Source organism: Toxorhynchites rutilus, chromosome 1 (assembly GCF_029784135.1).
Source record: "Toxorhynchites rutilus septentrionalis strain SRP chromosome 1, ASM2978413v1, whole genome shotgun sequence".
NCBI classification, from domain to species: Eukaryota; Metazoa; Arthropoda; class Insecta; order Diptera; family Culicidae; genus Toxorhynchites; species Toxorhynchites rutilus.
In genome coordinates, this window is record NC_073744.1 from 163,538,268 (window position 1) to 163,561,742 (window position 23,475).

The 23,475-nt window shown below is 40.4% G+C and overlaps 1 protein-coding gene across 10 annotated transcripts in view; it reads left to right on the forward strand.

Moving 5' to 3' along the window:
• The window catches only part of LOC129763258 (ephrin type-B receptor 1), a 209,124-nt gene that overhangs the window by 140,821 nt on the left and 44,828 nt on the right, over nt 1-23,475 (forward strand). For all 10 annotated transcript variants that reach the window (XM_055762146.1, XM_055762147.1, XM_055762151.1 and 7 more), the window contains exon 3: nt 953-1,032. In XM_055762146.1, coding sequence (XP_055618121.1) covers nt 953-1,032 — 80 coding nt within the window. The remainder of the gene's footprint in view (nt 1-952; nt 1,033-23,475) is intronic.

Consider the following 23,475-nt stretch of genomic DNA (forward strand, 5'->3'; position numbering starts at 1 on the left):
TCTATATTATCGTCGTCATCGCCGCCCGTCCCCACCGCATAAATACACACACGAACGACAATTTCTCGAACCATGCCGAAAGTCAAATAAGGATTGCTTCCACCCTCCCCCACCACGGAGTCGGCGGGAAGAATAGGCAATCAAAATGTGTAGAAAAAGCTGTTTGAGAAAACCCATTCAAGTGCGCTGCTGCTGCTTTACGATGCGCCCAATTTTCATTCCCATATCGGTGCCAATCACCACCATCATGCTCTGGTGCTCTCGCCCGGTTCCCGGTCTCCTCGACTGCCTTCTTGGGACCAAGGGAGTGGGTGTGTTTCAAAAATCCCTATATGGAAGCTGCACTTCACTTCACGTTCGCCTCGCAGGAAGTCTTGCGTCATAAAATTATTAATTACCCTTATGTTGGCCCCCCTATTGGAGGAGGCAGTCGGAGGAAGAGGAGACGGCGTCGGCTTCATGTCGACATCATATCGATTACATGACTTCTTCCGATGGCAGTCGGGGCGAGCGAAAACAGGGGTGCAAAGTTAATGGTTCCACGATGGAATGGCGGCATTAGTACCATTTCTTGTGTGTCTGTCAAAATCGAAGGGGGAACCCATCCGATGACCGACTTTCGATTTTTTAATTTGCCAAGCGCGCAAGTTTGCTCAGATCCAATAGGCGATGGCGCGGCGGTAGGATTGACGAAAAACTTTGATTCCGTTTGACTTTGTCAGTGCATCTTTTTAATCCATTATCAAACTTTGAAAGATTGCTGCTTCGTGGAAAGAAACTGGTTAATGTAATGACACGACGACCTTATTCTCGCCTCTCGATTGTATCTGGTTACCACCCCGACCGACCGTTGGTTGTTCAACATGCAAAAGTTTATAATCAGTTAAATATAATCAGTCGAGCGCCCGCACTAATGATATATTTCTTTTCTTTTTCCAACTTTTTTTTTCAGTTGTTCTGCTCGATACCACCAAGGAAGCGACGCTTGAGTGGACCCGATACCCGTACGGACCGCAGGCCCAAACGCCCGGTGTAAGTAGTCTCAAAAAAGATGCATTAGAATATTCAAATCAGTGTGGCATACTATATTTCGAGGGTTGATCCGAGTGATCTTTGGGGATCATTTAGGGAAATCAAACCGTCCAACCGGAATGGATGGCTGGGAGAGTGTTTATTCATTCATGATGTCATTGATTGGGTAAATTGTCCAAATTAGGTGAAATGTTACGTTTTTTACGTTGTATATCGATTGGAAGATTCCGTGCCAGCGTTCTGTTTCGAGGTTCATAATTACAGAAATGGATCGCCAGCTGTAGAAGCCAGCCCAAATACTATCAGCAACTAATCTATTTACTGTTTTTCGAAACGACTTGCTTGTTTGCCAATTTGCTCCAGTTTGCTTGTTTTTCACTTTAAAAAAACCAATGATTATTTTTTCGATTATACCGGGTTTAGACTATCAAGTTCAATCACCAATCACTTGAAAAGATCATTGTCAGTAGAAGGTCTCGAGATTGAATCCACAATCGCTCGCTTAGTAAGCGGATGCGCTTTTTTGGCTACAGAAACCCACCCTTAACCTCAAGAAAAACTGTTGACTGCTCGCTAGCTGGATCGTGACTGTATAATACAATAGTTACAATTTCAAATTATAAATGAGTTTATCATGACGTATTGCGTATCAAACAAACAAATGCGTTCGCGGCTGAAATCGTCTTAAACATTAACCTTATTTCTTAAAAACGTAACATATTTTCTAATTTGATGAGTAATGAGTTTGACAAAGGCCTACGTCAAAAATGCAACACGATACCATTTTTCTTCATGACGAAACTTCATTGAATGCGACAGAATCGGTCTGCGAACAGTTGGAAGCACGCAGTTAGGAAAAATATTTTCTGGAGTTTTTCCACGCAATTATATTTTTTCTTCAAAAAAATATCAATAACGCCTAAAATATACAATAGCAATATTACAGAGACATACACGGTCTGTGACGCCGTGCGCGAGTAAGCGTGTTATGATTTGGGATCACGTACAGGAGGGTTGAAAATATTGAAATATTACAAAAAATTACAAAAAATTGAGAAAAGAAAACAAAATTGACTCTGACTCCTTTTATTAGTTAAAACAAATACTTCAAACGAATCGGAAAATATTTCTTTTGGAGATGAGTCACCTCATTCTAACGAGCCTTCCTATTGGGTGTGCCGGTAAGTTTCTTCGGTTTTACAACAGATGGCGTAACTTGATTTATTATTCCAGCGAATCAAATTTCCAGACATTTGTTGGAAAGCTACTGTCATTGCGCGTCTTTTTCAGTGTATGTCAAAAAGTTGAAGCGTAAGCAACATAGTTTTTTGCCACTTCGAATATGTCGAATTTCGTACCAACGAGTGTGTTTTTGCGGGGCGTGTTACTTCATTACTTCAATATGAAGAAAAAGGCTGCGAAAAGTCATCACATTTTGGTGGAAGTTTATGGTATGGTGAGTTTATGGCGGTGTAAATGAAAACCTAAACACAGAGTATGCAGGAAAAATTTTAAGATATCGAGTACATATAATTCGAACATTTCTCAATAGATCGGAAAGATGTTTGCATCAATTGATAGAAAAATAGTTCTACACATTTACCACAATGAATAAAGTGTTATTTTTTATGAGATAAACAATTGAACAGCTGTAGAATGTTATGCGTTATCTAAACGTCTTACCTACCACGTTTTGATTGGTCCGAGCTACAGTTTCCCCAATACCGCCATCAATATCAATCCACCTGGGGGAATTTTCTTTGCAGATAAATGCAAGTTGAGGGAATTTTTGTTCTCATCGAAATGTGTTCCCCAACACACCCATCAAAGTCAAGGTGCCTTACATTACATGGTGTTTGTTAAATTTTTTTACTTACACAACAAATATGTTGAATTCAACTGAATTCGAAAACTGTTTCATTCCCCCCTCTCTGGGGCACAAATTTCTGCATTACTCGAGAATTAATCAAACAAATGAAACCAAATTTGGCATGTGGAGGTTTTAGAGTGCAATAAATGATTCTATGGTGGTTAGTCATACAAATGAAACACAAATTTCTGCATAACTCGAAAACTAATCAATCAAATGGAGCCAAATTTGGCATGTGAAGGTTTTTGAATATGAGAAATGTTTCTATGATGGTATTTTTTTTAATCCAAAATATATATTTTTATTAAGGCTCATATGGCGTCAGCCTAACGGGGCCGGGAGTTCAATATTTCGACAATGTTTGCTTACAACTATGTTAGTAATATGTAACCGATTACTCGCGGTTGGCTCGAGGTTAGTATTACAAGTGTTCTCGTAATTGGGATGTTGCTGTCTCCAAGGCTCTGTACGTGTGCCCGACACGGGATACCTCCTATTGGGATGCAGCTGACCATTAATCAGCAACGCTCCCTAGTCTGTACCCGATATCTAGCGTGGTGCGTCTTTCTCGCCTCGAGGAATCCAGGATAGAATGGTCACTAGCCGGTGCAATCATCAGCTCGTGTAGAGTTGTCATGAGCGGTACAACCTTTGGCTCTTGTTGAATGATCAGTGGACTGTACAACCTTTGGCCCGTGTATCTGTAAAGAGTGTGTGTATGTATTGCCGCGACTAAGTAAAAGTTTATCGTTTGGATAGGAGGGATATGAAACGGGGACACAACGAAGGAAACATCATTAAACGTTGACATCGGCGTTTCTGAGGAACAGGTATAGATGAAGCAGAAGATCAGGATCACGGCTACCTAAGATATCCCGGACGGGATATCCGATTGTCTGCCTTGTGCTCTCAGTGCTCTAGAGAGCTGAGAGCGAGCAACATGGAACCGGATACACGACCAGACAACATGCTCGATGTCGTGGTAGCCATCGCCACAATCACAAAGATTGTTTGCTGCGAGCCCAATGCGATAGAGATGCGCGTTTAGGTTGTAGTGATTGGACATAAGCCGAGATATCACGCGAATGAAATCACGACCTACATTCAATCCCTTGAACCATGCACTCGTCGAGACCTTAGGGATAATCGTGTGTAACCAACGACCGAACTCATCACCACTCCACATGCGCTGCCAAATTACGAGCGTATACTGACGAGGAATGTGGAAAAAATCATTATAAGCAATTTGCCTTTCAAAAAGTGTGCCTTCTGAAACGCTCACCTTAGCTAGCGAGTCCGCTTTCTCATTCCCCGGAATCGAGCAATGAGAGGGAACCCATGCTAAGGTAATCTTGAATAATTTTTCGACCAAAACACTCAATAGTTGTCTTATTCTTGTTAGGAAATAAGATGAGCATTTATCAACTTTCATTGAGCGGATTGCCTCTATTGAGCTGAGACTGTCTGAAAAAATAAAATAGTGGTCGATGGGCAATGTTTCAATGATCCCCAGTGCGTAGTATATCGCACCAAGTTCAGCGACATACACGGAACAAGGATCTTTGAGTTTGAAAGAGGCACTGGAATTTTCATTGAAGATGCCGAAGCCAGTGGACCCGTTTATGAATGAACCGTCAGTAAAGAACATTTTATCAGATCTAACTTTCCCATATTCTGCCGAAAATATCGGCGGAATAGAATCGGAGCGTAGATGATCTGGGATTCCATGGATTTTTTGTCGCATGGACAGATCAAAATTGACAGAGGAATTGCAAAAGTATGGGGAGCAAACTTGGTTGGAGATGCCCGGTGAAGGGTGCACTTCATGGGTAAGGAAATCATGGTACAAAGACATAAAACTTGACTGAGGAGTCAGTTGGAGTAGATTTTCGAAGTTATCAATCACCAATGGATTCATGATCTTGCAACGGATGAGAAATCTGTAGGATAATTCTGTGAATCGAAGAGTAAGCGGGGGTACTCCTGCCAAAACTTCGAGACTCATCGTATGTGTCGAATGCAAACACCCCATGGCTATACGCAAGCAACGATATTGTATTCTCTCCAGCTTGAGAATATGAATCCTGGCAGCTGATCGGAAGCAAAAACTGCCATATTCTAACACTGATAATATCGTTGTTTTGTACAACTGAATGAGGTCTCCTGATTATGAAGCTTCTCTGAGAGAATTTCCATGGAAACTGATTCAAATGCCCCTTTGATATCGAGAAAAACGGAAGCCATTTGTTCTTTGCGAGCAAATGCGATTTGGATTTCAGAAGATAGCAGCGCGAGACAATCATTTGTCCCTTTACCTCGGCGGAAGCCAAACTGCGTATTTGACAGCAAATTGTTCGTTTCGACCCACTTGTCCAAACGAAGTAGAATCATTTTCTCTAACAATTTACGAATACAGGATAACATTGCAATCGGCCTATACGAGTTGTGATCGCAAGCCGGCTTGTTGGGTTTCCGTATGGCTATCACTCTCACTTGTCTCCAGTCATGCGGGACAATATTCAGCTCCAGAAACTTGTTGAACAAGTTCAGCAAACGCTGTTTTGCCAAGTCGGGAAGATTCTTCAACAAGTTGAATTTAATCTTGTCCGACCCCGGAGCTGAATTGTTACATGAGAGAAGGGCAATTGAGAATTCCACCATCGAAAAATTCTCATAATCGCTTTGAAGTGGAATGTCGCGTACGACGTTTTGTGCAGGAGCGGTGTCGGGGCAAACCTTCCTTGCAAAGTTAAAAATCCAACGGTCAGAGTATTCCTCACTTTCGTTTGTATGGTTCCAGCCACGCATTTTCCTAGCCGTATTCCAAAGAGTGCTCATAACGGTCTCCCTTGACAAACCATTGACGAACTTCCGCCAATATCCACGCTTTTTTGCTTTAATCAAACCTTTTAGTTTGGCTTCTAGAGCTTGGTACTTTAGAAACTATTCCACTAATCCAGTTTTCCTGAATTTTTTGAAAGCGGATGATTTTTCAAGGTAGACCTTTGAACATTCCTTGTCCCACCAAAGTGATGGAGGACGACGTCGGAAAGTGGTAGCCGGTACACGTTTCTTTTGAGCTTGAAGTGCGCTTTCGTAAATCAAACTCGATATAAAGTTATACTCTTCGAGTGGAGGAAGTTCATGCATTGAAACAATTGCTTCAGATATTATTTCCGCAAATGTTCTCCAGTCGATATTCTTCGTGAGGTCATACGAAATATTGACTGACTCACGAGAGCTTGATTCATTAGCGATCGATAAAATTATTGGTAGATGATCACTACCGTGGGGATCTTGGATTACCTTCCACATGCAATCCAGGGATAACGAAGAAGAGCATAGAGATATGTCTAGCATGCTTGCCCGTGCAGGAGGGTTGGCTATTCTGGTTGCTTCCCCAGTATTCAAAACTGTCAATTTGAAGTTGTCGCACAGATCATAAATCAAAGTGGCACGGTTGTCATCGTAGAGTGATCCCCATGCTGTTCCATGGGAGTTGAAATCACCTAAGATTAACCGCGGCTCCGGCATTGCCTCGATAGTATCAAAGAACTGATGGCGGCCTACCGTAGTTCTGGGAGGGATATATATCGAAGCAATACAGAGGTCTTTGCCATTGATTTGTGTCTGGCAAGCAACAACTTCAATGCCTGTCATCGATGGGAGAGTGACTCTATAGAAGGAGTGACATTTTTGAATCCCCAATAGTACGCCACCAAACGAGTCATTTCTATCGAGGCGAATAATGTTGAAATCGTGGAAATTCAGCTCATCGGCTGAAGAAAGCCATGTTTCACAGAGAGAAAATACATCACAGTTAGAGCTGTGAACTAAAAATTTAAACTGATCTAGTTTAGGAATGATGCTTCTGCAATTCCACTGTATTACAGTGGTCAAATCCTTGACCTCTTGCCCTGAATCAGGCATCGAGGGAAATGAACGCTGCCAAAAAACCACATTTTTCTTTCAAAAATGTTTTCACAATCGGAAACAAACATAATACAGGGAAACTTCGATATAACGTACCCTCGATATAACGTACCCTCGATATAACGTCACTCGATATAACGTACACATTTCCAAAGTGTAAAGAAAAATTTCGATTCGAAAAAATCGATACAACGTACAATTTTGAAAGTGAATGTACGTTATATCGAAGTTTACCTGTACTATGCTTTTAAGAGGGTCATTTATATTTAAAGCATTTAAAATGTTGTCCATCAGGTCAGAAAGCGCAAGCAAGCCAGATTGTGGCTGTTGCCTCGACCGCGAAAAAGGAGCAGACGTGTTGGGTGCTGCTCCGGGAAGTGCTGAGGACCCCTGGTGCGTCGAAGAACCGCTTAAACCAGGAGGTACTTGCTTCGGTCTATTCTCAGCACGTTCGATTCGAGTTTTCATTCCAACTTGGGAAGTTTCGGTTTTCTTTCTGGGGAGTGATGGAAAAGAAGTAATTTTTCTTTTCCTGACGGCACCCTGCGATGTACCGGAACTTCCTGCATTGGGAGCGTCAGCAACAGGCTCGTCGTTCTGCAGAATGGAGTAGGGATTGTCCTGAGTCGTTGGAACGGGACTCTTAAGCATTTCTGCGTAAGTCCGCTTGGAACGTTCTTTTAAGGAACGCTTGATTTTTTCCCCTCGTGGTATGTACACCGGACATTGAGTAAGATCTCATGGAGTCCCGCCGCAATGAAGACACTTGCGCTCTTTCGGGCAGGGATTCTCATTATGGCTCTCTCCACAATCTGCGCAACGTTTTTTGTTGCAACAATAGGCGGCCGTGTGACCGAGTTGCATACATTTGTTGCATTTCATTACCCGGGGTACAAACAACCGAACAGGTAAACGAAGTGCACCTATTGCAACGTAGTTTGGAAGGGCGGAACCCTCAAATGTCACACGAAAAGAGTTTATCCGATTGAGAACTCTTTTGTCATTTTTAAGTGACACAGATTTCAGTCGATCGCATGCAAGAATCTTCACACTTTTAAGTGAAGGGTTCTTGAAGCGACCGACACCATCGAGTATCTCTTTTCGAGTCAAATCCTTTTCGTTTATTACACCGTCTATTTCAACGTTGCAACAGGGTACGTATACGCGATACTCGATCGCAAAGAGATCACAGCGCGTTATTTCATTCGCTTGGGTTCTGCTGGAGACGACAACTCGTAATTTGTCTGGCCCCATCCGAGTAATCTCGGTAACTTCGGAAAATTTCTGTGTCAACTCTTTTGAGATGCGAATGACGTTAAGAGGTTTGGATTTTCGTCTAAAGTATACGATAAATGGGCCTTTGGCGCCATCAGGGTATTCTTTTAGACGAAAATCCTGCTTCTCGTCTTTTTCCTCATCTTCAGAGCTTTCTATTTCGTATACAGAATTTTCCTCCTCATCTTCTGTTTCATCCTCCTGCTCTTCAGTAGGAGGTTCATTATCTGATATATTCTTTGGCGTGGGTGGGGGATCCTCCCCGCCCTCTGCCATATTAATAAAAACGAAGAAGTAGACAACTGTTCGATATGAACAGAATATAATAATTTGGAAAATATAAATTAGTAAAAGAAATTATATTTCTATATTAGTTATTGTTGAAAATTTTATTTATTTAAATTTTTGTTTTTGTGTAATTTGAAAATGAAAAAAGTTCCAATAAAAGTTCAACGGTGATGTAAGAAATGAACACCCCTAATGCCAACGCTTGCCGATATGATAAACACAATGATAAACAATGGTATAAATCGAGCACAGAAGCTATACAGAATGATGGAAGAGGTAAGAGGAAAATAAACTTCTACTTGCCCCGCTGTTGTGTAGCGTGTGTGATGATGTGACTTGCTGCCGGATTGTCTCGATAGCGCACCACTTTTTATGAGCTTTACTCGCTCGCAGCGCACCAGATGAAAAAATACACACTAGAAACGGATGTAAAAAAAACACCTGTATCGGATCAAATATAGGTTCGACCGATCTGCTTGCGAGTTGTCGAAGCAATGCAAATACAGAGTGATGGTATGACACTCCTCCCTTCTCGGAAATGGAGAGGGGGACCCGTAAAAATAAAACATATATTTCAACAACAAAAAATTTTTTTTTTAATGTGATAAAACGCACTCGTATATCGTCTTCTGTCTTTATAAATGAAAATGGATAATCGAATGTGTTGATAAGAGCGAAACTCGAGAAAGGAATTGTCCGATTTAGGGCTGTCATATTTTCTGTATCAAACATTTATTCCATGTAAGGGAGAAACATGTTTTATGCAAGTGGTTGAAAAATATTGAACGAGAATTGTGTCTGAAAATAATATGATATTATAATGATGAGTTTTGATAGAAGTACTAGGAACTTTTTAGTAAAAGGTAAATTCAACAGGGTCGATTAGAAGATCAATCAATGAACAGTTCTGCGATTGGACCCATGAACTTGCGCTTAGTAAGAAAACGTGAATGTTTGAAGGTATTGATAACGAAAAACAAATTTTGGGCGGGACGAAGTTTGCAATAGACATGAATTAAATAGTTTCGCAGTTCTACGTCAACTATGCGGTCGTTTTTGAGACCACCTATAATTTTATGCATTGTCAAGGATATATTAAGGTGGTTATCAAATTTTTATTTTTGTTTATGGGGGTACTGCACTGTGCAGATGGATTCTCTGTGAACAAATTTTCTTGAACCTGCGGAGAACAATGTTGAGATCCAGGAGTTTTCAGATCTTTTTATCGGTGGAGCACTTTTCACAGCCAAAATATTCGAAGAAGCACTTGCAATGGTGAATAATTATTTTTCTAAACTTTTGCGGTATACGATGGTGTGTGTTCATATGATGGTATATGAAAAAGACTTTTAAAGACTTTTAGAGACAACGGAGGAGAATTCAACACCTTCGAAGACACGATTTCATAAATCGGCTCGCACCGATCCGAAGCCGAAGCCTTCCCAATTCCGGACACATTCTTCCCCCGCACTCGACTAACCACCCAAGGAAAGGCAAACCATTTCCTGGACTGATTGATGGACCGTATAAACATTCACCGCGTTCCGGAACGCGCCGCCGATACGATACTGTGTGTGTCAAATTTGAATATAACCATCAAACTAAAAGCAGCAGGAGCAACAGCAGCAGCAACAACAGTAATGACCGAAACAGAGAGGCGACCACCAACCTCTCGAAGCTATAATGAATTTTAATGGGCTCGTTTAGAATTAAAGGGGGGAATTAATTTTGGAACTTGGATGCGGTTCGACACAGAGGTTACATTCCATCATCTCTCGTGATGGTCAATCGGAATGGCCATCGAAAGCATCAGCCGAATCAATCGATTCGAATCTTTCGATCGCACACAGGAGGGGGTGGTATTCACTGGAAACATTCAAATTTCGCTCCCATAGAGGTGCTTGGAAGGTTACATGAAGGAAGCAAGAAACATGAAAGTACTTCGCGGAGTGTCAAACCGTTGACGAATATTAGCCACCGGATCCGCTTTATGTTAATTAGCACCACGAAGAGGGTGTTCGGCTTAAAACACACTTGTGGAGTGCAATAATCGTTTCAGCGAAAATTCTTGGCTGACTTTGTTTCCATCATTCAAAGTGTATGTCGCTGTCCTTTCCTGTTGCACCTCCGGGGGCAGCCAAAAGCCAGACATAATAATCTGACGTTCCAAGTCCTGTCAGCCAGCTCTGGAGGTGACATAAGGCATGACTTCTTTCATCCAACCTTATTCTTCAGCCCATGTCGCGGAAACGAGTCAGTGAATAAATGTGTCGTCCATAACCAAAACTCTTTTTTTTATGTTTTTTTTTTGCATCCTCAATTTATTGATTTTATTTCGCGCGATCCTAAAAACCCCACTTCGACATGACAGAGGCGGGCCCCATAAAACGTGACGGATTTACTCCACCGCGTCGTTACCAACGTCGTTGGAACGCCATTTTTGGGATGACCCGCACTCGGAGAGAGAAGGAATACACAATTACGACACATCCACACTCCGGTTTCCCCGGGTTCTCGATGGCCGCAGCCGCCGCCGGGTGAAATGAATATATTAAACATGGTTATTTTATCGATTTGATATTTTCTCAGATTTTATTGTCATTAATTTCGCCGTATTTTTTCGTATTTTTTCGCGCGGGATTTGGTTCTTGTTTTTTTTTGTATTTTCTTTATTTGTCCTGTTCCAGAGTGTATATCGAGCTCGAACTCGAGGCACGACTTGGTTGTGCTGTTGTTGTTCATCGGTTTAGTGCGCGCAGAGCTCATTAAAATCGACATTGACTGTAAATTATTCGTCTGAATCGGTTTTGTGATTCTCGTGCACAAAAATGTTTCGCGATCGATTCGAAGCAAAAATCTAATTTGCCAGAGGGGGAATGTTGTTAGTCCCCGATACTTGATTAGCGGAAATCCATTCGGCTACAATTTCGGACACAGTGTGAAACATGAACAAGTCGTATTGCATAACTCTCCTTTGATTTGTGGTTCAAATATAGTTATATTTAAAATAGTGAGAGAACACTACAATGGAATTTCTTCTATGATGGCCGCATAGTTCACGTGGGATGACATTGAGATATTGTTGCATGTTCATGTATATAAATAAAATGTAAGGCAAAATCTGTTGGTAAGCGGAAAACCCGAAGAAGGGATGGTCCGATTTTAGTCTCCTGTATTTTGTTGTATTCGTCTTTTCCCGTAGATCAATATTGTGGAGAGAAAAACCGGAAAATTTTCGGAAAACTCTGAAGGAAGGTCGGAAAACTCGGAAAATTGATTTCCCACATGTTCGAAAATTACATCATAATAAGCGTTGTTAGTCCATTCGATGTTTGCGCTACCGAAATTGATCTTTGTTCGTAATTGGAAATGAAACGAAAATAACAAATTTCCATATCTTATATCTATATACATAAAAATGGAAGGCCAAGTGTGTTGGTAAGCGCAAAACCCGAGGACGGAATGGTTGAATTTGAGTCATCTATATTTCGTTGTATTCGTCTCTTCCCGTAGATCAATATAGTGGAGAGAAAAATCGGAAAATTCGGAAAATTGAATTCCTATATGTTCTACAATTAGCTAAGCGTTGTTAGTCGAACGAAATTGATTTTTGTTCGAAAGTGGAAAAGGATTTTCAGACGGGATAACGCATTCCTATATTTTCTATCTATATAGACAAAAATGGAAGGCCAAATGTGTTGGTGTGCCCTAAACCCGAGGAAGGAATGGTCCGATTTGAGCTGTCTTTATTTTGTAATATTCTCTCTACAAACATGTATTCCATGCAACGGAGGAATGTTATTTCCAAATGGTTGAAGAATCTTGAACGAGAATTGTGTCTGAAAATAATTTTATATTATAAGGATGAATTTTTGTAGAAGTACTAGACAATTTATAGTAAAAGGAAATTGTAAAGGGTCAAAGGGGGTTCAGTGATTGGACTCACTAATGTCCACTTAGTAAGAAAACGTGGACGTTTGAAAGTATTCAAATAAAAAAATCTATTTTGGGCGGGACGAAGTTCGTCGGGTCAGCTAGTTTTGAATATTTTCGAAACAAATATGCCTCAATCGCATAGACCACTACTAACAGATATTTTGCTGCTACTTACTCTAACCTATAGTTATGCACAGATGCATGGAAAATGTAGAGCTGTTATTTAAACTCTATTTAGACAAGTTGACTGTTTTCTAAATGAATATAAATTGAAAAAAAAATCTAACTTGCGATTGACTGTTAGAGAGTGTCCTAATCTAATCTAAATTCTCGGAATTCTATCAAGGGATAACTTAACAATGAACATTCATACATAATTGAACATTCTTCGTGTCGCGAATGATTTGTGTTTTTTTTTATTTGAACTCTTAATGCGTTTCCGAAAGACATATTCCTACGTCAAAAACGAAAAAGTTTTAAATTTTAATTCTAATAAAACCGACAAAACATTATAAAGCATCATAATTTCAGAAATTAAGTTATGGTTAGATTTCTCCATTCTGAATTCCAGCAAAATTTAGCACAAAAATAATATAATATGTTTTTCAAAATATATCTAGTGTAAAAAATAACAAGAGTTTCTTGGAGCCTCCAAAACATATCAGAATTTGTAAATCGATATCTTTGTTTTTATAAAATAAGTATCTATTCTTGACAATAAGGCCATCATTTGCATTCTCTAAAATCGTGTGGATAGTTTCTTTTCTTTGTACTAAATTTAATACACTTATTTATTTTTGAAATTTAGTACTAAAACAATATACATATTTTGCATGAATGGGTTTTCGTTTCCGTTTAACGAAAATTGATTTTATACAGAAACTACAATTTCGGAAAGTTTCAAAATCTGGTGGAAATCTCAATTTTCGTGTAACAAACACGATACCGTTGAGTGTTATAAATAAGGAAATACTGCCATGATCCTCTTAGTTAGATTTTACGGAACTGTGTATGGAATCCTTTGTTTTTTTTATACAGAACTAGCTGACAAGGCAAACTTCGTCTCGCCCAAAATTTATGTTTCGTTATCACATCCATGGGTCCAATCGCAGAACTGTTCAGTGATTGATCTTCTGAACTACCCTTTAAAATAATTTGTTACTATAAAATTTCAATACTTCTACCAAAACTCGACCTTATAATATCAGCTTATTTTCAGACACAATTCTCGTGTAAGATTTTTCATCCAATTGCAAATAACATGTTTCTCCGTTACATGGAATAAATGTTGTATGGCAGTTAAAAATCCCATTTTTCATAAAACTAACACGGCACCGTTAAACATCAATAGTGTCGAGAATTTATTATTTTTGCACTAATTTCGCTCAATCTCAATCTTTGTTTCATTTGCAAATTATCTTCAATACAATTCAGTAAAAAAATGATATAAATATTTGTTCATAATGTGTTATTTTTAAAATAAAAAAAAATATTTCGTAATGTTTCACAGAACCGACTCGACTCCGTTCAACATGATAATGTAGAAAGTAGGATTATATCCAACTTTGCTGAGATTTTCCAGAATTGTGTTTTTTTGTACTAATTTACCCTGACCAAATTCTTCCTTGTTGTCCTTGTTGTTTTTAGCTAAGCAATTTTAGTACAATTTTGAATTTAAAGTAATGGAGAAACTTTTTCCATACAGAAGTGTCTGTAAAATATTTTTTATCGCTAACTTTCATCCAAGCAGAAAAAGAGTTGAGCCATCAGTTCTTTTCAGAACTATTCCAAAGGAGTCTTCTTCTTGGATGGCACTAACGTTCCAGTGGAACGTTTGCCATCTCAACTTAGCATTACTTGCGTCGTTTTTTTAATAGTACTTGGTTGAGATTCCTATGTCGAATAACACGCCTTGAATTTACCCTGGAGTGGCAAGCTCTAGAATACGCGTGACCACAGTGCAAGCCGAAAGAATTTTCTTTGACGAGAAATCCCCCGACCAGAACGGGAATCGAATACAGAATGCCAGAATTTTTGTACTAAATTTACTCAAATTCATTTAGTGTTTAACGTTTTCATATTATCCACAAAATTATTGCACAAATGTATGTGAAGTTTGAAGCTCTCATTTCAACGTGAAATTTGTTGGTGCCAAATTCTCATACTTTCATCAAGACATGATGGATTAACAAGCAAATTAGTTAAATTTTCGTCACGAACCGATTTTCAGGTTTTTTTTCAATCTTCACCCTCATTATGTTTTCGCCATCCTTCGTCAAAACGGCGGTTCGCAAAGAGCGTTTTTTATTCTCGCATTTTTTTTATTCGCGGGAAATCGCCCGTACCGGTGGGGAAAGAGATAAAATGATCCAAGATAAAAAAAAATGAGTGGGTTATATCTATGATATAACCGCAAGGTTGACGTGGAACTACCTTAGTTTAGCAATCATTCGTTTGTATTGATTAAATTCTTGATTGAATGAAACAGTTTCCAAATTCAATTGAGTTCAATATATTTGCTCTGTGAGTGAAAAAAATGAACAAATGCCGTGTAAAGTCAATTCATTTATTGTGATTGATTGTTCTTCGTTGCAAGTAAATTTAATGACGGACCATTTACGTTTGGTATGATGACTAGAACAAAATATATGTACGGAAGAATTATCAAACGTTTGATGAATCAGCCTAAGGCTGAAAATCTTTCCAATAAAGACAAAAAAAAATTATCAAACGATTATTTTATTTTACATTTCCCTCTGAAGTTTACATCCCAAAAGTGTACATACTTCTCGAATCACGAATTTGCTTGAAACTGGGAAGTTCATTCGCTTCTAGTGTCTGCACGATTTTCCCAGGTTCCTAAGTTTAGAAGATCATGTTAGGACAGACATATTCCACTCTGCACAAAGGCAAGCGAGGACAAAAGTACTCACAGTTTGCATTTATTTGCAGAGTCGATTTCCCCAGAAACCTCGGTTTTGAAGTCTGTGTTAGGAAAACACATTTCAATCGGAACAAAAATACTCCCGATTTGTATGAATTCGCAATGCCGATTTCCCCACGCTCCATGGATTTGAAGTCTGTGTTAGGGAAACACATTCCAGTCGGAACAAAAATACCCCCGACTTGCATGAATTTGAAATACCGATTTCTCCAGGCACCTTGGTTTAGAAATCTCTATTAGGGAACACATTTCGGTGGGAACAAAAGCTCCCCCTACTTTCGTGTGTTCTTCTTCTTCTTTTTGGCTTTAAGAGGGTTTAAACTTTTCAGTTCACTCGCCTCTAGGCTCTTTCGTGTGTTTGCAATGCCGATTTCGCTGCTTGGTTTTAAAGTCTGTGTTAGGGAACATTTTTCGATGAGAACAAAAGTCCCCCTACTTTCATGTATTTGCAATGCCGATTTCCCCAAGGCTGCTTGGCTTTGATGGCTGTGTTAGGGAAACCGTAAATCGGGCCAATCAAAACGATGCAGTTAGGGCGTTTAGATAACGCCTAATATTTTACAGTTATTCAATTGTTTATCTAATGAAAAACAACATTTTGTTAGTTGCGATAGATGCGTAGAAATATTCCCTATCAAGTGATGCAAACATCTCTCCTATCCAGTACGAAATGTTCGAGCTATAAGCATTCGAAATCTTTCATTTTTTCCTGCATGTTCTGTGTTTAGGTTTTCATTTTACCCTCCATATATTCCGGTTAGACGTAGTCCCACGTCAAAAATAATGAGATATCGTTATGGGATCTAAGAACGAATTTCAGAGCGGTTAGAGAACTTTAATTTGATTGATAGAAATTTAAGCTTTAAGTTTTTGTTATTTTTACACAATGTTTTGGGAGTTGTCACATTTAGGGGCTGGGTTATCATGTTTTCAATTTCTAGTTCATTACCATTAATATAAACACGATACTCCAGCATAAAATGCTGGTCGTCCACAAATGCGTTTGTGTGCTTCCGGCCAGCCACGAAAACTCGCAGTTTGTGGTCTAACCTTGCAAATTTGAGTGACCTGATTTATAAATTGACGAAATAAATGGAATTAACACAAGAGGGAGTAATTGGTTTTAGTGTCGGAGATTTCCATATTAGGTTGGCTTCGCCACAACAGCGATAACATGCTCCAATCGCTGTACAATTATAACTGTGTGGATTTCCGAGTGGGCACTCGCTTATATACAGTTTTGTGTTTTGTGATAGTCTGCAATTTTAAAACTATTGAAACAAGTTTTTGGATCAACAAGTAACAGGCATATAACGCGTAGACATTTTATCTTTCAAATAAAGTGTTTATCATACTAATTCGACCAGTTGTTTAAGGGGTATTAACGCTCAAAATTTTGTTGCTCCGCCTTAACACTCTCGTTTTCGAAACTTTGAACTTACACCTCAGTATAGAGATAAATGACGTAGTCCTTATGGATTTTTGAAAAAAGATATTTTTTGAAAAAAGAGGAAAAAAAAGCACACCATTGAAAAAAATAAATAAATACAAAATACTGGTCTAGTACTTTGCGGTAAGGAACGAAATTACCACTTTTTACGAAAATCTGAGAACCACTTTATCGGTTTGACATAGAATTGCTGTATATCAACAACCCACAACAACCACATCCGCCGATATTTTCGGCAGAATATGGGAAAGTAAGATCTGATAAAATGTTCTTTACTGACGGTTCATACATAAACGGGTCCACTGGCTTCGGCATCTTCAATGAAAATTCCAGTGCCTCTTTCAAACTCAAAGATCTTTGTTCCGTGTATGTCGCTGAACTGGGTGCGATATACTACGCACTGGGGATCATTGAAACATTGCCCATCGACCACTATTTTATTTTTTCAGACAGTCTCAGCTCAATAGAGGCAATCCGCTCAATGAAGGTTGATAAACGCTCATCTTATTTCCTAACTAGAATAAGACAACTATTGAGTGTTTTGGTCGAAAAATTATTCAAGATTACCTTAGCATGGGTTCCCTCTCATTTTTCGATTCCGGGGAATGAGAAAGCGGACTCGCTAGCTAAGGTGGGCGCTTCAGAAGGCACACTTTTTGAAAGGCAAATTGCTTATAATGAATTTTTCCACATTCCTCGTCAGTACACGCTCGTAAGTTGGCAGCGCATGTGGAGTGGTGATGAGTTCGGTCGTTGGTTACACACGATTATCCCTAAGGTCTCGACGAGTGCATGGTTCAAGGGATTGAATGTAGGTCGTGATTTCATTCGCGTGATATCTCGGCTTATGTCCAATCACTACAACCTAAACGTGCATCTCTATCGCATTGGGCTCGCAGCAAACAATCTTTGTGATTGTGGCGATGGCTACCACGACATCGAGCATGTTGTCTGGTCGTGTATCCGGTTCCATGTTGCTCGCTCTCAGCTCTCTAGAGCACTGAAAGCACAAGGCAGACAATCGGAGATCCCCGTCCGGGATATCTTAGGTAGCCGTGATCCTGATCTTCTGCTTCATCTATACCTGTTCCTCAGGAACGCCGATGTCAACGTTTAATGATGTTTCCTTCGTTGTGTCCCCGTTTTATATCCCTCCTATCCGATCGATAAACTTTTACTTAGTCGCGGCAATACATACACACACTCTTTACAGATACACGGGCCAAGGGTTGTGCAGTCCACTGATGATTCAACAAGAGCCAAAGGTTGTACCGCTCATGACAACTCTACATGAACTGATGATTGCGCCGGTTAGTGACCATTCTATCCTGGATTCCTCGAGTCGAGAAAGACGCACCACGCTAGATATGAGGTACAGACTAGGGGGGCGTTGCTGATTAAGGGTCAGCTGCATCCCAATAGGAAGTATCCCGTGGCGGGCACACGTACAGAGCATTGGAGACAGCAACATACGAATTACGAAAACACTTGTAATACTAACCTCGAGCCAACCGCGAGTAATCGGTTACATATTACTAGCATGGATAATAAGAAAAATTGTCAAAGTATTGAACTCCCGGCCCCGTTAGGCTGACGCCATATGAGCCTTGATAAAAATATATATTTTGGAAAAAAAAACAACCCACTTTCTGTTGTATGAACCATGATCGGTTGTTTTGCATCGCAAGCAAAATAGTGGTTTATTGCATTTAATTTCAGTATTGTTTGCATGTTCTTGGCCACATGTACCGCAAAGTGGTTCTTTTCTTGGGCATCGTGCGATATTCCAGCACTTGTAGCAAAGCATAGGCTCTGGTATGTAAGGTCTGGTTGCAACTTTTAAGGGACCGAAATTGATAAATCGAGGGGGAACAGTGCCCAAAACTGTCAGAATCAAAGTAGGAAAGGGTGTTACAATACCATCTTTATCTTTCTTTGACATTCTATGGATTTTTGTCACATTCTGTTCGCTAAGGCAAACCATAAGTTCGTCTATCGATAACTCGATGGCTTCCCAGCATGAACCATTTTGAAAAGTTTTGTGTTGGATGATAGTTTATATTTATTTTTGTCCCATCGATCAATTCATTCAAAGTTAGAAGAATTTCAACATGCTCAGGCTTTCTCACCTTCAACACGTAACGTGAACGGTTATTTTCAGTGAAAACATAGTCAATTTCAGATTTAACCGCCTCTTCTATTGTTTTACCAATAATGAATGGGTTATTAGGGAGGTTGCAACTTTCCTCTGCTTGGAGCAAGAGGTAGTGTGCTTGCCCAAATTCGCCGTCTGGATCCATCCATCTTGGCAAAGTATAATTAAAGTTGCGTTTCTTGTTTATATCAGGTGGTACAGTACCACCACTGCTCTTAGCCGGCATAATGACGGCTGAATTAATAAACCCACCGGGTTAGATATACGTATATATGTTTTACTAGCTGACCCGGCAAACTTCGTACCGCCCAAAATTTGTTTTTTGTTACGTCTTCTTACTATGAGCAATTTCATGGGTCCAATCGCAGAACTGTTAATTGATTGAACTTCTAATCGACCCTATTGAATTTACCTTTAACTATAAAACTCTTAGTATTTCTAACAAAACTCATCATTATAATATTAAATTATTTTCAGACACAATTCTCGTTCAAGATTTTTCAACCACTTGCAAATAACATGTTTCCCCGTTAGATGGAATAAATGTTTTATACAGAAAATATGATAGAATAAAGACAGCCCTAAATCGGACAATCCCTTCCTCGAGGTCTGCGACTAACAGCCTCCCCCCCCCCCTGTTTGAATTTGTTTGATTAGTTCTTGAATTATGCAGAAATGTATGCTTCATTTGTATGACAGCCCCCTCCTCCCAAGAGAGAGGGGAGGAGTGTTTATTCGCCGTGGAAACGTTTCGTGTCCCCTAAAACATTTGCATCACAAATTTGGCTCCATTTGCTTGATTAGTTTTTGAATTATGCAGAAATTTGTCTTTCGTTTGTATGGCAGCTCCCCCTTAGAGTGGGGGGTGGAGTGTCTAACCACCATAAAAACATTTATTGCACCCAAAAACATCCACATGCCAAATTAAGTTTCATTTGCTTGACTGATTGACTGATTAATTCTCGAGTAATGAGTTTCATTTGTATGGTAGCACCCCCTTACAGAGGGGGTGGAGAGTCTAACCACCATAGAAACATTTATTGCATCATAAAACTTCCGTACGCCTAATTTGGTTTCATTTGCTTGATTAATTCTCGAGTAATGCAGAAATTTATGGTTCATTTGTATGGCAGCCCCCCCTTAGAGAGGGGGGGGGGAAGAGTCTAACCACCATAGAAACATTGATTGCACCCCAAAACCTCCACATGCCAAATTTCGTGTCATTTGCCTGATTAATTCTCGAGTAATGCAGAAATTTGTGTTTCATTTGTATGGCAGCCCCCCCTTAGAGAGGGGGGAGGGGTCTCAAACTATCACGGAAACCTTCCCCGGCCCCATAAACCCCTACTTACCAATTTTCATGTTGATCGGTTGATCAGACAGACAGACAGAAATCCATTTTTATATATATAAAAAATTAAAATTCTTCAAATTTTTTTGTTTCATTTTTTAGGTTTACGTGTCCGTTTTTATTCCAGGAGCTAGTCAGTCTAGGTATAAGATAAATTTCGTGCCGAAAAATCTCATTCTCCAAAATACATCGGAGCTGCGGCCGAGAATAAATCTTCGGCAGGATCTTCGTGAACACCCCAACATAATCAAATCAGTTGAAGAAATTGTAGAAAACGTGATTGAATACACGAAAAAAAGTGTTAGGTCTAAAGTACTGGCATACGGATTCGAAGGCGAAATTGATTATCATCAAGTTACACCTAGTTTGCCCTTTCCATTCAGTACCCTGAAGGTTCATGAGAATCGGCCGGAAGACTGATTTTTGGCGAATAATTTTATGTGATGCAACTTTATCGTGGGCACAATTAATCCTAAAACTCGTCTGGGAATGATTTATCCTGAATGTCTGCCGAACATCCGGAATGAAACAATCGGAACTGGAGTTCACACAGCGTGTCTAAAAAAGCCGGGGGAATCGCATATCTCTTCCGAACACACAAGTGTCAACAACAAACCGGCCGCGAGTGATGATGCAATTAAATATTCATAATATCATTCTATTTCATTATCCATGCACATAGTAGGTAGTAGTAGTAGGTAGTGTCGCCACCCTCCGGATTGATGTCGTGCGCGCCTGGTTCCTTGAACCAGTTATTAGCTACCGATCGGAAATATTGCTTCCAATTAGCCTCCTCCATCCTCTCGCTCTCTCTCTGTATTGACAGATTGATTACAGTTGGGGCAGCTGAGCACAGAAGCATCGAACAACATCAACAAACGACGCGCGCGGCATCACAATAAATAATAGGGTTCAATATCGTCCTTTCATGTCAGTGTCACAATTAGAGCGCGCGTGTTGAGTGAATCCATTGAGCGGCAGCAGCCTCACCGTGCCGTGGCTAATATATGTGTCATAGAGTGGATTGAAATGAATGATGGTCCTCTCTGCCATCCTCCTATCGTCTATTTAGAGCAGCCCAGCAGCTCGGCACAGTCCCGATGTTTGCTAATTTGATCGGTCCGAAAATTGATATAATTAGTCGCATACGAGCGCGCGTGTGTGTGTGGGTATTTGTGTAGGCATGCACCGATTGGAGCAGGGCCAAAGTGGAGGTGGGGGAGCGATTGGATGCAAAATTTCATCCATAACCTGAAAACGAGTCGGTGGTGGAATTTCGAATCTCAACGCACTGCACACAGCATGCCTCAGCCGAAGGGAAACTTTTCGAATGTACGCCTACGAGTGGATCCCAAGAATATCTCTCCTGGAGTGACTTGTCCCACTCCCCGAAAAAAAAGACACGGGAAACCAGAAACGCAAAAAAAAACGGTTTACGTGTACTCACCGACATCGCAGGCACATTGCATCGGCCCAACATTTGTGCGCCCATCTTTTCGCTGCTTTGGTTTTCATTTTTATCATCTTGAGTTTCGCGCGTTCTTTTTCATGCTGCTGCTGTTCTTCTCTCGGTGCTCGCCTCAAGTTCCCATCGATGCAGTTTTTATAGCGGGTTATAATTTTTTCCTCTGTTATTATGACGATCAAATAAACGATTTAAAACCAAATACCCCCACCAACCCTTTCCTGTTGGTTGTATCGCTCTGGTCTGTCTCCGGGATTCCGGTTTCCCATCCAACAGCGAGAGAGGCTGGGATGCTGTGTACAATCACTTCTCGGTGTGTAGTACCATTTTTCATTCGTCGTTTCTTCAGTGCCCCCCGCCCTCGTCCGCCGGTCTTCCTCACAATTCGAACTTATCCGGACTCCACGAAACTATTATCGACATTTTACCTGCCCCGTCATTCCGCTCATGCTGCTGCTGCGAAAAATCAGAAGAAAAAAAAACGAGAAGAAATCGTCCGCTCGTCCGACCCCCTGTATGTTGTCCCGCCGACACATTTAACCGAGACGCGCGCACACACACATACACCGCGAGCGATCGAGCAAGATGAAAGCAACCAGATAATCCAGCAATACACAATACAATAGAGAAGAGTATAAACTTCGGTGCGCGCCGTCGCTGCCATCGCCAAAGGGAAAAAGGTTCGTTCGCTTGGGGTTGCGCTGCTGCTTGACTTATGCTCTTCCCCCTTGTGATGGAGCAAAATTGAGGGGGGTCAGCGGCGTCCCCGTGGAAGTAACAAGCAAGCCCAACACAGATGTTGCTGAGTCTCTTGGTGGTTCGACTTGGTTTACTTCTTCGGGAGAGGTGACGGTACAATTTGGAATCCTTCGTACCGTTCCCCGGGGATGACTCGTCGTGTTCGGAATATCAATAAGGTGCGCGCTTCTACCGTTGGATAAAATTGATGGAGAGCAGTCCTACCGGTGATAACTCAAAATCTACGGAACTCCTACTCCTACACTTCCCTATTGGCGAACTGAAGCTACAACTTTCAGTCTATAACACGTGGGTGATGTCCAAATTGAACCCCTATTGACCTGAACGGAACCAACCGACATTTTCCGCTTGTGTTCCTCTGCATTGAGTTCCCCACTGGCAGATCTACTTGAGATTTTCCCAAAAATCTTTGCATCGTTCATAGCACTTAGGTAGTCTATAATGATTAACAAGTCGGTTCATAGCAACTGTCGCTCATATCAATATCAGGGTGTCAAACAAGATTTTCTTCGGTGCAAAATAATGACTTGCAGTCATGGAAAACAATAAAATGATTGTTACCAAATGAAGCTGAATTCATCCTGTGCAGTGACGTTAAAGACACATAGGAGAAAGAAAATATTTGCTTAAGGGGGTAGTACACTATGATATATTGAATATACAGGCAAACTTTTTTTTTTGTGCGGGGGATAGCGACCGCACAAAAAAGTCGCATAAAAAAAATCGTGCAAAACTTCACCAGCAGCTTTAAAAAATCGTGTTCGGTACACATTATGAAAAAAAACTTTTTTTGTGCGGTACATAGGGACCGCATAAAAAAAGTTTCCCCCAAGATAATAACTCAAACCCACGACATTCACCGTTAAATTTCCTTTTGTTTCCCTGCTTTGCGATGGGACACTTTGCCTTTTCGGTTACGCGTGGCTGTTTTGTGCTTTGAGTTGCATGTCGAAACGTGTTGCTAATAGAAATCATGTTATGCAAAAATCATACAAATGAAACACAAATTTCTACATT